Source organism: Dermochelys coriacea, chromosome 4 (genome assembly GCF_009764565.3).
Source record: "Dermochelys coriacea isolate rDerCor1 chromosome 4, rDerCor1.pri.v4, whole genome shotgun sequence".
NCBI lineage: Eukaryota > Metazoa > Chordata > Testudines > Dermochelyidae > Dermochelys > Dermochelys coriacea.
In genome coordinates, this window is record NC_050071.1 from 138,930,430 (window position 1) to 138,947,794 (window position 17,365).

Consider the following 17,365-nt stretch of genomic DNA (forward strand, 5'->3'; position numbering starts at 1 on the left):
TCACATGAGTATTTGCCAAAGGGGAGTTGCAGGCTCAAATTGCACTTGGAGGCTTAGGTGATGCACTGGTCAGTTAAAGCACTTTGCATGTTTGCAAAACACACCCTTTCCCAACAAGTCAGATTAATGACAGCATTAAACTAAGCTTTTTACCTTTAAAGTTTTTTTATAAACATCTTGTTCCTGGTGAGTATTACTGTACCTCACTATGGCCCTGATTCTGCAAAACACAAACACATGCATCATTCGGCTCACGTCTGTAGTCCTTCAATAGGACTGTTCACTTGGGAAAAAGTTACATGCATGCTTAAGTGCTGTGCAGGATCCAGGCCTATGAGGGCAATCTTACCGATTTTAATTACAAAAAATTGCATGGTGAGGTCATAACATAAGAACAGCCAGACTGGGTCAGACCAATGGTCCATCTAGCCCAGTATCCTGTCTTCTGACAATGGCCAATGCCAGGTGATTCAGAGGGAATGAGCAGAACAGGTAAGCATCAAGTGATCCATCCCCTATTGCCCATTCCCAGGTCCTACTCAACATGAGTAAGAATGGCAACAATAATTACTCTCAAACTCCGGTGAGACAGGGAAACAAACAACGAGATGCTATGTGATCATCACAAGGACACAGAGGGTCAGTGTTATTGCTGAGAACAAAATTCAGGAACACCTGTATCTTACTTCAGTGCACTGACTCATTTAGCTGATCATCAGTGTACATCTTTAAATGGTTTCAAAGTTCTCTCTTTGTATTGCACTGGTAGAGTAAAATAGCAAATCACAAAAAAAGCCATTATACATTTAAAAAAAAAACATACTGAAGGAATGGAAAAACAACATTTAAGAATACAGAGAATGCGTAAATCTTTTGTATGATCTAAAGAAAACACAACAGGGATTTTTTTTTTTTTTGGAAAATGTAGGCAGGTTTTCCCAAAATCTGTATGATTTCATCAGGAATTTTAACTAAAATCTGCAGAATTTTTTAGGGACAAGTTCAGCAATGGGAAATCCTGAATTTGGACCTATTTTATTATTTTTGTACATGATACTGGTAAGTCACAAGGAGAGTAACTCAAATACTTCAATAAAGTTATTAAAAGACAACTGCTGCTGGACCAAAGTTTATAGAAGCCAAGCAAAATCCTATGAGCCACACTGCAGGAGCTCAACAGTTCATAGCTCACCATGCATTTCATTTTACTCCCAGTTTTAAAGGACAGTTACAAGTCTCCCAGTCATTTGCATAATTCAAATGTATCAAACCCAAGTGCTTCAGGCAAGAAATACAATCTCTATACAAATCATACACATCCCTAGAATCCTGTTGTGACATCCTGGTTCCATTGACATCAAAGGTGCTAGAATTTCACCCCTAGTCTTTCTGCTGCAAAAACACAAGCCTCTTATGAACTAAAGCATTCTTCTTTAGCTTGCACTAGCAGATCCCTTATCTTCACTGTGAGGACAAAGCCACTAGGACAGCAAAATCCCCCCTTTTCCCCTGCACAGTCATGACATTCCAAAAACCATTTAATGGCTGGTCTTGTTGGCCTGCTCATACATTGCTACTGTGCCTTCTGCTCAGACTGCACATTCCACTTCCTCAATAAAAACAACGCCTTCGCTGTCGCGTGAACCTCTGATGAGGCATGCATGGCTGTTTCTTAGTTTGGATAATTCAAATACCTCATTTGCAGTACCATGCTGCTTTGAGATGATCCAGAAACTTCATGGCATTGATCTCCTTCAGACCTGGTGCTTTGTGGAAGATGCTCACGGTTTCTTATCTATTTTTCATCCCATGTATCCTTAAAGAATTACACCACTGCACTCTTGATTGCTGCAAAAATTTCAGCCCCTCCATCTATATTCTGTACAGACTTCACCATTAATGTTACTTCATAAGCGCTAAGTATATTGACATGCAGTGCTGAGAAACACTGAACTGAGTTTCAGCTCTGACCACTACTCATACAAAAAATCTCTGATTATTTGAGCTAGTGATGTGCAAGGTATTTCACGAACAGAAAATAAGAAAAGGTCCTTGTCTAAACTCATCAAACACATACTTACTCCTCTTTCATTGTGTTCCTGCTCTTCCCTGATTTTTAGCACAAACTACAAAAATACATTACAGTATTTATTTATAGTAGAGCTCGCCAGAAAACACAGTACCATTGAAATCAAAATGCTTTTGCAAAATTGTGTCATTTTAGTGAACTTCTATTTTGGAGAAAAACTCAGAAAAAAATTCTGACAATATAGAGCAGGGGTGACCAACCTGATGCTGAGAAGGAACCAGAATTTACCAATGAACATTGCCAAAGATCCACAGTAATATGTCAGCAGTCCCCCATCTGCTATCCCCACCCCAGCCCCCAGTGCCTCCTGCCCACCGGCAGCCCTACCAATCAGCACCTCCCCCTCCCTCCCACCACAATCAGCTGTTTTGCAGTGTGCAGGAGGCTCTGGTGGGGAGGGGGAAGGAGTGAGGGCACTACATGCTTGGGGGAAGGAGCGGTGTTGTGGCAGGACCTGGGGTAGAGCAAGGGGTTGAGCAGTGAGCACCCCACAGCACATTGGAAAGTTGGCGTCTGTAGCTCCAGCCTCAGAGTCAGCGCCTGTGCTGGGAGCCGTAAATTAACCTCTGAAGAGCCGCATGCAGCTCCGGAGCCACAGGTTGGCCACCCCGATACAGAAAATCGGAACAAAATGTTTTTTTTTTAAATAAAAAGAAAAGGAGTACTTGTGGTACCTTAGAGACTAACAAATTTATTAGAGCATAAGCTTTCGTGAGCTACAGCTCACTTCTCTAAGGTACCACAAGTACCACCATAGTCTCTAAGGTACCACAAGTACTCCTTTTCTTTTTGCGAATACAGACTAACACGGCTGCTACTCTGAAACCTTTTTTTTAAATGACTTTCCATTTCAATTTTTTAATATTTTGTACAATATAAAATAAAAAAAGTCAAAATCAACCCAAAAAGTGTTCTGATTAATTGAAAAAAAAATTAAAAATTTTCTTCACGGAATTTCAAAGTTTTCAGATTTCATTCCAATTTAGAACGTCAGATTTTGGAGTCTTGAAATCCTTCACAAGATGGAATTTCCACCCTCCACATTGCTCTCATTTATAGGCATTTGTACAGTGCTCCCTGTTGTAGTCTGTGCGCCCCTCATAAAAGAAATACATAAAGCATCAGCTCCTGAAGGCTCAGCTCTATTGCCTTCTACTAGGCCAGTTCTTCACAGTGATAGGGGCTAGTGGTAGATTCCTTTAGAGCTGGGTGCTAATTGTTACACAGCTGCTTTGGGGAAAAGTTCACTTAAGAGGTGTGATGGGCAGCACGGTCTGCAGGAGAGAGATTTGGGCTCAGTTTGGTTTGCTGACAAAGTCTGTTCCATCCTAGGAATTTTTCACTGAAAATTCTCCGTTCTGCCCAACACAAAAGAAACCTGGGATCTGCCGGCTGACGTCACAGAGCAGCGTAGCACAGTGCGGAGGAGAGAGAGATGGTTCTGGGAAAACAGGGTTCAGAGCCCAGTCAATGTTCTTAATGTGAGAACAAGGATCTTGAATTGGATTCAGAATTCAATTTGCAGTAAATGTAGAGTGAAGCGTATTGGGATGATGGGTTCCTGCCTGCAAACATCTGGGTGCTACCCCAGATGCAGCTTGAGTCATCCCAGGTAGCAAGCAGCTATAATCCAGTCTTGAGGTGACAAAGGCATGGATCATTGTAGTTAGCTACACATTGCATAGTACTCATCCAGCACTTTCCATCCAAGGGACTCCATGTGTTTACAAATGTTAATTTTTCCTCACAGTCCTCACAGGCACGGCGAGATGGAGTTACTTGCCCATGGTCACACAGCAAGTCACAGGTAGAGCTGGGGTCATAACTCTGATAAAGTATCTCCCTGGCCACCAGACAAACACAAAAATGCATATGCATTAGGGTGTCTGTGTGTTTGCGTCAGGGAAGCCTGGCTGTTTGAAAATAGCCAGAGCCTCGCGAACCAGCTGAGCGGCAGCGGAGCAGCGGGGACAGCAGAGCAGCTCACAGCAGGAGTTTGCCTGGGAGTTCGCCTGGAGTGAGCCCAGTGAGGCTTACATCTTGCCAACGTCTCTGAGGAAGCTCATAGTAGGTAGGTGATATGGAAGGGGGGGGTTCAGCTATTGTGACCTGCACTGGATGTGCCATGTTTGTCTTTCTTCCACAGGACAGAAGCGACTTTGTCTGTACAAAGTGCAAGCTGGTCTCCATATTGGAAGAGAAGATTGAAGGTCTGGAGCAACAGGTAACGACCCTGCGTTGTATACGAGAGACTGAGGATTTTCTGGACCAAACTCAGGATAGCCTTCTAGGGGCACAAAGCTCTAAAGATATAGAGCAGGTTGCACAGAGGAGCCAAGAGGCCAGTGAAGAAGCTTGGCAACATGTGACCTCCAGAAGAGGTAAGCGGAATGTCCGGGTTCCAGTAACACAGACACAGGTAACTAACCGCTTTCATGTTCTCTCCACAGGTACCATTGCGGAGAGTGGACCAGATGATATGTCTGGGGGGAGAAAGCGGAAGGAGACCCCGCTGGTTGGGAGGCATGAGATGCGATGTCCTGAGGTTGGGGGTTCCACGACCACCACTCCCAAGAGGAGAAGGCGGGTGGTGGTGGTCGGGGACTCTCTCCTCCGGGGGACTGAGTCATCTATCTGCCGCCCTGACCGGGAAAACCGAGAAGTCTGCTGCTTGCCAGGGGCTAAGATTCGTGATGTGACGGAGAGACTGCCGAGACTCATCAAGCCCTCGGATCGCTACCCGTTCCTGCTTCTCCACGTGGGCACCAATGATACTGCCAAGAATGACCTTGAGCGGATCACTGCGGACTACGTGGCTCTGGGAAGAAGGATAAAGGAGTTGGAGGCGCAAGTGGTGTTCTCGTCCATCCTCCCCGTGGAAGGAAAAGGCCTGGGTAGGGACCGTCGAATCGTGGAGGTCAACGAATGGCTACGCAGGTGGTGTCGGAGAGAAGGCTTTGGATTCTTTGACCATGGGATGGTGTTCCATGAAGGAGGAGTGCTGGGCAGAGACGGGCTCCATCTTACGAAGAGAGGGAAGAACATCTTTGCCAGCAGGCTGGCTAACCTAGTGAGGAGGGCTTTAAACTAGGTTCACCGGGGGAAGGAGACCAAAGCCCTGAGGTAAGAGGGAAAGCGGGATACCGGGAGGAAGCACAGGCAGGAATGTCTGAGAGGGGAGGGCTCCTGCCTCATACTGGGAATGAGGGGCGATCAACAGGTTATCTCAAGTGCTTATATACAAATGCACAAAGCCTTGGAAACAAGCAGGGAGAACTGGAGGTCCTGGTGACGTCAAGGAATTATGACGTGATTGGAATAACAGAGACTTGGTGGGATAACTCACATGACTGGAGTACAGTCATGGATGGTTATAAACTGTTCAGGAAGGACAGGCAGGGCAGAAAAGGTGGGGGAGTAGCACTGTATGTAAGGGAGCAGTATGACTGCTCAGAGCTCCGGTACGAAACTGTGGAAAAACCTGAGTGTCTCTGGATTAAGTTTAGAAGTGTGTGCAACAAGAGTGATGTCATGGTGGGAGTCTGCTATAGACCACCGGACCAGGGGGATGAGGTGGATGAGGCTTTCTTCCGGCAACTCACGGAAGCTACTAGATCGCATGCCCTGATTCTCATGGGTGACTTTAATTTTCCTGATATCTGCTGGGAGAGCAATACAGCGGTGCATAGACAATCCAGGAAGTTTTTGGAAAGCGTAGGGGACAATTTCCTGGTGCAAGTGCTAGGGGAGCCAACTAGGGGGAGCGCTTTTCTTGACCTGCTGCTCACAAACCGGGTAGAATTAGTGGGGGAAGCAAAAGTGGATGGGAATCTGGGAGGCAGTGACCATGAGTTGGTTGAGTTCAGGATCCTGACGCAGGGAAGAAAGGTAAGCAGCAGGATACGGACCCTGGACTTCAGGAAAGCAGACTTTGACTCCCTCAGGGAACAGATGGCCAGGATCCTCTGGGGGACTAACATGAAAGGGAAGGGAGTCCAGGAGTGCTGGCTGTATTTCAAGGAATCCCTGTTGAGGTTACAGGGACAAACCATCCCGATGAGTCGAAAGAATAGTAAATATGGCAGGCGACCAGCTTGGCTTAATGGTGAAATCCTAGCGGATCTTAAACATAAAAAAGAAGCTTACAAGAAGTGGAAGGTTGGACATATGACCAGGGAAGAGTATAAAAATATTGCTCGGGCATGTAGGAAAGATATCAGGAGGGCCAAATCGCACCTGGAGCTGCAGCTAGCAAGAGATGTCAAGAGTAACAAGAAGGGTTTCTTCAGGTATGTTGGCAACAAGAAGAAAGCCAAGGAAAGTGTGGGCCCCTTACTGAATGAGGGAGGCAAGCTAGTGACAGAGGATGTGGAAAAAGCTAATGTACTCAATGCTTTTTTTGCTTCTGTTTTCACTAACAAGGTCAGCTCCCAGACTGCTGTGCTGGGCAACACAAAATGGGGAAGAGATGGCCAGCCCTCTGTAGAGATAGAGGTGGTTAGGGACTATTTAGAAAAGCTGGACGTGCACAAGTCCATGGGGCCGGACGAATTGCATCCGAGAGTGCTGAAGGAATTGGCGGCTGTGATTGCAGAGCCCTTGGCCATTATCTTTGAAAACTCGTGGCGAACGGGGGAAGTCCCGGATGACTGGAAAAAGGCTAATGTAGTGCCCATCTTTAAAAAAGGGAAGAAGGAGGATCCTGGGAACTACAGGCCAGTCAGCCTCACCTCAGTCCCTGGAAAAATCATGGAGCAGGTCCTCAAAGAATCAATCCTGAAGCACTTAGAGGAGAGGAAAGTGATCAGGAACAGTCAGCATGGATTCACCAAGGGAAGGTCATGCCTGACTAATCTAATCGCCTTTTATGATGAGATTACTGGTTCTGTGGATGAAGGGAAAGCAGTGGATGTATTGTTTCTTGACTTTAGCAAAGCTTTTGACACGGTCTCCCACAGCATTCTTGTCAGCAAGTTAAGGAAGTATGGGCCGGATGAATGCACTATAAGGTGGGTAGAAAGCTGGCTAGATTGTCGGGCTCAACGGGTAGTGATCAATGGCTCCATGTCTAGTTGGCAGCCGGTGTCAAGTGGAGTGCCCCAGAGGTCGGTCCTGGGGCCCGTTTTGTTCAATATCTTCATAAATGATCTGGAGGATGGTGTGGATTGCACTCTCAGCAAATTTGCGGATGATACTAAACTGGGAGGAGTGGTAGATACGCTGGAGGGGAGGGATAGGATACAGAAGGACCTAGACAAATTGGAGGATTGGGCCAAAAGAAATCTAATGAGGTTCAATAAGGATAAGTGCAGGGTCCTGCACTTAGGATGGAAGAATCCAATGCACCGCTACAGACTAGGGACCGAATGGCTCGGCAGCAGTTCTGCGGAAAAGGACCTAGGGGTGACAGTGGACGAGAAGCTGGATATGAGTCAGCAGTGTGCCCTTGTTGCCAAGAAGGCCAATGGCATTTTGGGATGTATAAGTAGGGGCATAGCGAGCAGATCGAGGGACGTGATCGTTCCCCTCTATTCGACACTGGTGAGGCCTCATCTGGAGTACTGTGTCCAGTTTTGGGCCCCACACTACAGGAAGGATGTGGATAAATTGGAAAGAGTACAACGAAGGGCAACAAAAATGATTAGGGGTCTAGAGCACATGACTTATGAGGAGAGGCTGAGGGAGCTGGGATTGTTTAGTCTGCAGAAGAGAAGAATGAGGGGGGATTTGATAGCTGCTTTCAACTACCTGAAAGGGGGTTTCAAAGAGGATGGCTCTAGACTGTTCTCAATGGTAGCAGATGACAGAACGAGGAGTAATGGTCTCAAGTTGCAATGGGGGAGGTTTAGATTGGATATTAGGAAAAACTTTTTCACTAAGAGGGTGGTGAAACACTGGAATGCGTTACCTAGGGAGGTGGTAGAATCTCCTTCCTTAGAGGTTTTTAAGGTCAGGCTTGACAAAGCCCTGGCTGGGATGATTTAACTGGGACTTGGTCCTGCTTTGAGCAGGGGGTTGGACTAGATGACCTTCTGGGGTCCCTTCCAACCCTGATATTCTATGATTCTATGATTCTATGATAGGCAAACAAATGATTTTTTGTAGCTGCACTAGGCACTTGAATTCCATTTCTGAAAATAAATTTTCTCTGCAGATCTTTGCCCACAATTGGCCCATATGATACACTCTGAAAATCTAACTCTCAGGGTTTGATGCAAGTGGGGACAATCTAGGAAAGACAAACTCTGTCCTTATATCACCTTGTAAACATTTAGCTGCTGCCGAACAGCTCTGATAGTCACAGACTGCCTGGAGACACCTTTAGCACTCAGGCACAATTGGGTATGGAGCACATGGAGGATAAAGGAAACTAGATTCATTTCACTCAGCCCAGCAGAATGGCAGTGCAGAAGGCAAAAAGTTCCTTGCCCTCAGTGGTGGGAGCTAACAGGAGGGCTGCGGGCTGACCGCCCCACCTTTAGGTGCCTTTTCGAGCATATTACAAAATGGACAAAAGAAAGGGTCTGACACCAATGTTCATATGGGGCTGGAGAGCGAGCCCCCACTGCCTGGCTCACCACTCTGGTGTTGTGATCTGGCACTTGGGGGCACCGTGACAGAGACTGTGTGCCACGTTCCAATGCCACTGACTCACATTTGGTGTGGCTGCCCCTTCGTCATGATTGGCTGGGTCAAACCTGACCAGTGCCATGACCCCATGAACTAGGTCGCAATGGGAAGCTGAGCCCTGCCCTGTGGGACAGGAGCAGCTGCTACCAGGTGACTTGCTCTCCCAGCCCAGTACTAATGACCCATCGGCCCCCGTGGTTGCAAAATCTGGTTCCACCAGTTTGCACCATTCACAAACTGCCAAATATATTTGAAAAATTAATTTTTCCAATCACCAACCAGCTTTTGTGACCCTCCTGCTGGCAGAAAGCCAGAGCTTCCTGGGGGCGCGGCAAACTTTGGGACTCTGGCTCTATGGGAATGTAAGGCAGTCTCCATCCTGTTCTAACAGGCCACATCATTTGGCACTTTTCATTTAACATGAAAGCTGTTTGAGTTAAATGAATCCCAAAATTAATTTACGTCATAAATTAAAACTTCCATTACTCCTAGATCTCAAAACCAGTGTATAGAATAGAAAACCTGCTCTTGGTCAGAGGCTTTGTATGCCAAGGTTCTGTCCTGAGAGAGTTTTTACAACAGTTGTAGATTCCCGAAAATGGGCGTTTTTTCATCGATTTCAAGATCAGGAGGGACCGTTGTGTAGTCTGCCCCTCCCCCATATAACACAGGCCACAGAACTTCCCCAAAATAATTCCTAACACAGATCCTTTAGAAAAACATCCCATCTTGGCTGAAAACACTGTCAGTGATGGAGAATCCACCATGTATTGTTCCAATGGTTAAATACTCAGATAAAAACGTACACCTCATCTGCTGTCTGAATTGGTTTAGCTTCAGATTCCAGCCATTGGATCGTGTTGTATCTTTCGCTGCTACATTATGAAATATTTGTTCCCCATGTAGGTTTTCAGATTGTAGTCTGGCTACACTTGCAGATGTAGAGTGCTGTGAGTTAAACCAGCTCTCGCAGAGCGCGGTAGGGAAAAGCGCTGCCGTGTGTTCACACCTTCAGCTGCAAGCGCACCGACGTGACCACATTTGCAGCACTTGCAGCGGCATTGGGAGCGGTGCATTATGGGCAGCTATCCCACAGAGCACCTCTTCCCATTCTGGCGCTGTGGCTTGTGGGAAGGGGCGAAGAGGGGGAGGTGCAGGGCATTCTGGGACCTGTCCCAACGCCCTGTGATGCATCGCTTCGCATCCCAGCAATCCCTGCACTTCCGTCCACATTTGGCGCCATCTTTCAACGTCTTTTATACTGTGCGCTCCGTCTTCCCTTTTAGTCTGCGGGAATGAAGCCCGAAGTGCTGAGGAGTCTGCTGATGGGTCTCGCCAGCATATCACAAATGGCAGTCGAGTTACTCCTTAAGCTCCAAACTGACAGTGAGGATGCCGACGATGTCAACTCACGGAAAATATATGACACAAGATTGCTTGTGGTATTCACAGACATGCTCACCACCGTGGAACGCCGCTTTTGGATTCGAGAAACAAGCACTGAGTGGCGGGATCACATTGTCATGCAAGTCTGCAATGACAAGCAGTGGCTGCAGAAATTTCAGATGAGAAAAGCCACTTCCATGGGATTGTGTGCTGAGCTCGCCCACACCCTGCGGCGCTAGGACACGAGATTGAGAGCTGCCCTGATGGTGGAGAAGCAGGTGGCTATTCCAATCTGGAAGCTGGCAACTCCAGACAGCTGCCGATCGGTCGCTAACCAGTTTGGAGTGGGAAAGTCGACTGTTGGAATCGTGTTGATGCAAAAGTTTGCAGGGCCATTAATTGTATCCTGCTCAGAACCATCATGACACTGGGTAACGTGCATGATATTGTGGCTGGTTTTGCACAAATGGGTTTCCCTAACTGTGGAAGGGCGATAGATGGGACGCGTATTCCAATTCTGGCACCAGCCCACGTAGCCTCTGAGTATATTAATCGGAAGGGGTATTTCTCTATGTTTCTCTAGGTGCTTGTGAATCACCGTGGGCGTTTCACTGACATTAACGTAGGCTGGTCCGGAAAGGTTCATGACGCACGCATCTTTTGGAACACAGGCCTGTTCAGGAAGCTGCAAGCTGGGACTTTCTTCCCAGACCAGAAGATCACTGTAGGGGAAGTGAAATGCCCACTGTAATCCTTGGAGACCCCAATTACCCTTTAATGCTGTGGCTCATGAAACCCTACACAGGGAGCCTTAACAGCAGCAAGAAGCAGTTCAACAACAGGCTGAGTCAGTATGGAATGACCGTGAGTGTGCTTTTGGCCATTTAAAGGGCTGCTGGCGCTGTCTGTATGGGAAGCTGGACCTGGCCAATGATAACATCCCCATGGTTATATCCACATGCTGTACCCTCCATAACATTTGTGAAGGGAAGGGTGAAAGATTCACTGAGGCATGGACCTCGGAGGTTCAACACCTGGAGGCTGAATTTGAACAGCCAGAGAGCAGGGCTATTAGAGGAGCCCAGCGCGGGGCTGCAAGGATTAGAGATGCCTTGAGGGAGCAATTTAAGGCTGAAACCCACCAGTAATATCTGGTGCCCTGCACGGGAGTGAAGTGCAGTAGTTCCAATGTTAGTAGGAATCTGTGTTTGCTACACTGACTTGCAGTGCCTGTTGCTTTCCTGGGCTAAGGTATCTTTTACTTAATGCAATAATAAAGAATGTTTTCAAAGCCAAAAAATCCATTTATTGAAAAGAAAATACATTTACTGAAAAGAAACAACTGCTTGGGAAACAGAAAGGGCAAGGGGGTGGGGTGGGGAATGGTACAGTCACAGATTTGCGTATGTCCTGTTATCATACTGAGCCTTCTTGTCTGGAGTGCCGCACTTCTGGCTGGCTAAAATGCCTGGTGATGGGGTTTGAGTGCAGTGGTTAAGGGTCGTAGTTTTCAGGGCTGGGTGGTGAAGCTATAGGTGTTGGAGGCAGCTGGTGGCGATAAGAACCCGGATGTTGGGGAAAGTGGGTTGGAAGTGACATGGGGGCACAAGGGAAAGAGTTTTGGGACAAGGGCTGCGCGGGGGCGGGCACGGAAGTGCTCCCCCTGCATTGCTACGAGTGCCTGTATCGAGTCCGCTTCGTGCTCCATAACGCTTAGCAGCTGCTCCGTGCTTTGGTGCCAGCGATCTGCATTCTGCTGGCGGACCCTCCTTTCACCTTCCCGCCATTCCTGAACTTTCTGATTTTCATTAAAGAACTTCTGCATTACTTCATGCAGCATGTCCTCTTTGATTCTACATGGCCGCTTCCTAATTCTTTGGAGTCTTCGGCCGGTGATAACAAGGATGGCTGGGATCTCAAGGCTGCATCTGTAAAGCCAAAATGCAAGACTTTTAACAGAGGCAGCATTGTTCACACCAGATAGAGCAATGATTCCCCCGTACTTAAAGTAGGCAAGCACAGTCTATACAATAGCAGAAATTGCCCATCCCAAAGCGAACGCACATAACCCACAGCAGCCCCAAAATGGTGAGTAAGCACAGAGGCAAGGGGTTCTGTGCCTTGGGGAGAGCCAACAGCTGCAGGGACCCCTATACTGAACACTGTCCCCACATTTTCCACAGGAGTTCGTCCTGGAAGATATCTTGCTGCTGTAGGTGACCTGGGAAGCAAGGGAGGGTCTTCTACTACAATGCGGCTTCCACCCTGGCCCATATGTAGCTTGCCTATGTGCATCAATGGTCCCCCTGCCCCTCACGGCACAGGGGCACAGACATGTTAGCCTGACTGGGACAAGAAGCAGAGCACCTCTGCCAAGGAACCTGCGCAAGCGGATTGCCCAGCTTCTTCATGAGACCTTTGAAGAGATCTCTGATGCCAATTACCGCAATGTGAGAGAGCACATCAATGCCCTATTCCACATCTAAGCATGCATGCAGCCCTAACCCTCCTTGCCCAAGAGCCCACACCGAACAACTTCCTTCCCAAAATAAAAGGTGACCGCTTACCGGTCACCTCCTCTGGTGTTTGTCCTTTCCAAAGCACCGGCCACCGAGACTGGCTACCTTCCTCCGGGCTTGAGGACAGCTGCTGGCTGCATGCATCTAGGGATTCCGGGGTGTCTTCCTCCGCCGGAGCACCCTCGCTCCCGCTTTCCTCCTTTGCTTGCCTTGTTGAACTGGGCTCTGAAGTGTCCATGGTGGTCTTCGGAGTGGAGGTGGGGTCGCCCCCAAGTTTTGCATCCAGCTCTTTGTAGAAAAGGCAGGTCGTGGGGGCAGCACTGGAGCGGCGGTTTGCCTCGCGGGCTTTGCAGTAGGCATTCCGCAGCTCCTTCACTTTAATCCTGTACTGCACTGTGTCCCGGTCATAGCTCCTTTCCATCATGTCCCTTGATATCTGCCTGAAGGTATCGTAATTCCTATGGCTGGAGCGCAGCTGGGACAGGACAGCTTCCTCCCCCCAAATGCTGATGAGTTCTAGCACCTCGCCATTGGTCCATACTGGGGCTTGCCTGGTGCGTGGAGGCATGGTCACCTGGAAAGATTCGCTGACAGCACTCCACGCCTGGCTGAGCAAACAGGAAGGGATTTTCAAAATTCCCAGAGAATTTAAAGGGTGGGACGGTTGGTCACTTGAGGGCAGGGCAGTAGAGTTCAAAGTGATAACCAGAGTGGCTAGAACAGGCATTGTGGTACACTTCTGGAGGCCAATCAGAGCGTATTAATAGACCAGGGTGTCCATACTGGTGCTGTGGCGCTCCAGCCGGGGTGCATCAAGCGTTATGCTTCTCATGGAGGTGGATTACCAGGAGTGCTCCAGCCACGGAGTCCGGGCGCTGTACGTGCCTTGCCAGCGTGGACGCGTCATGAGTTAGAGTGCCTGGGGCTGCTTTAATGCGCTCTAATTCGCAAGTGTAGCCAAGCCCCAAGTCACCCCTTAACCTATTTAGCTTAACAGAGAGAAGGTTGAGCTCTTTGAGTCTACCGCTATAAGGCAGGTTTCTAATCCTTTAATCATTCTCATGGCTCTTCTCTGAACCCTCTCCAATGTAGCAACATCCTTCTTGAATTGTGGACAACAGAACCAGACACAGTATTCCAACAGTGCTCACACTAGTGCCATTTATACTGGATACAACTGCATGACCATTTACAAATTATGACTGATGCTACTATAATAATAGTGCATAAAACCAGGTAGTTAAACCCTTAGTATAATAACTAGTTTGGCCTATAACTCTATGCTTCTCTGTATTGCTTATGAATCTTAATGAGACCACATTGTTCGTAAAAGACATTCTGCTGAAGCTCCCATAACTTCAGTTTGTAACAGTGCTCAACCCCCAACATCACCTCAACATCTCAGTTAATTGCGATTAATTTTTTTGAGTTAATCGCGTGAGTTAACTGAGATGATGTTGGGCTTACACAGACAGCAGGAAAAAGGGAGTTTATTGTACCAATTAAAATTGATTAGTTTATGATCAATTTTGATTCATGTTCCCTTTGCAGATACCAACAATAAATCAATGTATTCATCAACGTACGCTTTAATGGGGAATTAATTTAGATCAAACTAAACATCTTCATTAAGTAGAGAACGTTGCAAGTTTCTCAAGTTCTTAAATATCTGTCATGTCAGTTCAGAAATTATTTATAGGTTTCTATCCTGATTTTCTTTTAAATAAAAAGGGCCAATAGAGATATCAAAGAACATATTCAGTTCACATTGTAAACAGGACATCATATCACAAGAATTAAAAGCAGGCCAGTGCTTCTATAAACATTGGCCAACATACCGTCAGTGAAGTCCAAAGCGTACACTGGAAATCTTCGTGCTATGTCATCAAATATTCCCTTGCCAACATTGAAAAACTCATGCAACTAAAAGAAAGGAAGGAAATGTTGTGTCAGTTTAAAGGCTTGTGTATTGTTAAAAAGATTAACCTCCTTATTCAGTGCTGATAGGCACTTAAAACTAATTGTTTTGAATGGGCCATTCAGATCCAGACTTTGTAATAATAGTAATAATAATAATAATAATAAAGAAACAGTTAGCACATCTATAGCCATTTACATAATCCAAAGCACTGGAACCCTTCCCCCTTCCGTGAGACACAATTAGTTTTATCCCACTTCACAGATGGGGAAATTGATTCTGGAGGCTGCTGTGGTAATAGGGAGGCTCTGATGGAGCCATGTTACCAAGGTGAAGGGAGAGAAAGAAAGAGAGTTTAGGGGCATAGTCCAGGGGCCACAGCCAATGCCGAGTAAGGCACAAGCCTCCAAACGGACAACCTACCCTCCAGTAGATCTCAGGATTTTGCAGGTTTGGGGTTGGCCCTCAGCCTTTTCCAAACAAACTCCTACCCAAAAGGGATGATGTGGCGAGTCTCCAAAAGAAGCGACTGGGGGATTTCCTCCCACAAAGTCCGCTTCCCTAGGTTTACATCCAACCAGATGATCCAGGCCAGTAACTCTGAAGGACCCAAACTATTTTTGCATCAGATAAATGGCTTCCGATAAAAGAGGTCACACCTGACTACAGCAGCATTGCCAACCCCAAACATTCTAAAGTCATTAGTTCAGCTCCACCCACCCCCATCATAAGACTGATTTATTTTTTAAAAAAAAAATCTCCTGGTTTTAAAAATAAATAAATAAATAAATAAATAAATAAATGTTAGGATCAGTTTCTTGGTATTTACTCGTCATTATTCTTCCCATTGGCCTTCAGCTACTTGGTCAACCGCCTTTTTCTCTTGGCATGGTGCTGGCACAGCTGTACTACTGTGACATGTCCACAGGATTTGATTTTAAGCCTTCTTTTAAAGATCTCTTGCTTGTTTGTATTGGAGATTTGAACTCTAGCACCTCGTTTGTGGTCTAAACAACTAGGGAAATGTGAACTGAAAAACCTCAAACCTTCTGATCAATGCTCAGATGCTTCTAAAAGGTTTGTATTGTAAAAGGTTAATATTTTTAAAAGTAAACATTCCCAAAGGCACAAATCAGACAGAGAATCACAATTGCTTTAATGAGTAGTATGTTTACTCATCTTGCCGCAGCAAGCACAGGGGAACAACTGTCAGAATGGTTACCCTGAGGGGAGAAAGAGAAAATGACTGCACCCATGTGGTCAGTTGGCACAGGCTGCTAACTCAGTGCCTACCCCGGCAGCCCTCATGCACGTGAATAGAGATTGGTCTGGGTGCTAGTGGTGGCGGCAGCATAGAAGGAACAAATTAAAAGGAAAAAAAATTATGCATGTGGTGAATTAAGGAAAAATTTGGAACAAATGAGCAGAAGCACCACATTACCTGAATGATGAACGTTATCACTGGGCTATTTGGTGGGCTAAAATGTCATAGTGGACAATGGAACACACAACAGCTGCCCAGAGGAAATGAAACTATTATTTTTAAAAAGTTTATTGGGGAAACTAAAGTTCTGGTTTTGTTGGGTTTTAATTAACTGTGTATTGGACAAGTTTAGGACAGGGTTTGTTAAAAGGAGTTGGCATCAGCCATCAGCTTCTATTGTTGCGGATGATCTTCTCTCTACAGGGGTGGCAGCCTACGTACATTTTTCGAGACCTCGCTCTCAGACCCACCCAGAACCTTCGTGAGAAGAAAAGCCCAGCCTGCTTACATGCCTAGAAGTTCTGGGCTGGACATAATCCCGCTTTCCTGCTTGTCCATCAAGGCTCTAGATCCCTGTCTTCTCCATAACCACATTGAGGTGGACACTCCATTTAGACACCGTCGCCATGCACACTGTTTAACTCCATTTATTCCTTTTGTGATTGTGACTCCATCCTTCTCCTACCTCTAGGATTGCTCCTTCAGGGATTAATTAATCCTTCAGGGATTAGCCCTGGTAAATGGCTTTGATTTTGGGAACTAATGAAGCGAGTTGTTGGGGCAGAAGGGTTGCAGAAAGCAGGCTTGCGTCTGTATGATACGCATAGCACCAAGTGCCTAGGCTGAGCAGCGAAGCAGGGTGTTCATTGACTCTCCAATTTCATGGGAATCTGCCTCAGAGATCTCCACAAAACTCTCATAGAGATATTGGGCAATCCGCTGCCGCAGGTTGTTTGGCAGAGATGCTTTGTTTCTTTCCCCATTAAGGGTAACTTTCCTGTGCCACTCTGCCATCACGGGGGGGGGGGGGAGGGAGGGGGGGAAGACAGACAGACATTGCTGCACACAAGTGAGCCGCATAAGGGCCAGGGTGGAAGCCGCAGTCTTGGAGAAGACCCTCCCTTGATTCCCTGCTGACCCTCAGCAGCGAGATATATTCCATGATGAACACAGCCTGTGGAAAATGTGGGGACAGGAATGATTATAAACGCCCCCTCTGCAGTGCTGCCTCTCCCCAAGAGTCACGTGCCCCCTGTACCGTACGGTTCTGGAACATTGATTTCCCCTGCCCCTGTGGTTACTAACCATTTTGGGGGTCTTGTGGCTCATGTGTGCTGGCCTGGTGTCAGCCAGTTAGTGACAGGTATGTGAATAATGGCTGTGTTTTAAATCAGTGGTCTCTGTGTTGCAACCAATACTGGTTCTGTAAAATACTGCATTTTGGTCTCACAGATTTGACCCTGGAGTCCAGCCTCCCTCTACGTTAACGCTGGCTGTGCAGAATTATAAAGTGGCCATGAAGAACTAAAGAGGACTTTCTGCATGATGTCACTATGCAC

At 46.8% G+C, this 17,365-nt stretch overlaps 1 protein-coding gene across 15 annotated transcripts in view; it reads right to left on the reverse strand.

Moving 5' to 3' along the window:
* The window catches only part of SLC4A11 (solute carrier family 4 member 11), a 244,348-nt gene that overhangs the window by 45,274 nt on the left and 181,709 nt on the right, over nt 1-17,365 (reverse strand). For all 15 annotated transcript variants that reach the window (XM_038399688.2, XM_038399686.2, XM_038399687.2 and 12 more), the window contains exon 9: nt 14,463-14,547. In XM_038399688.2, the coding sequence (XP_038255616.1) occupies nt 14,463-14,547 (85 nt within the window). The remainder of the gene's footprint in view (nt 1-14,462; nt 14,548-17,365) is intronic.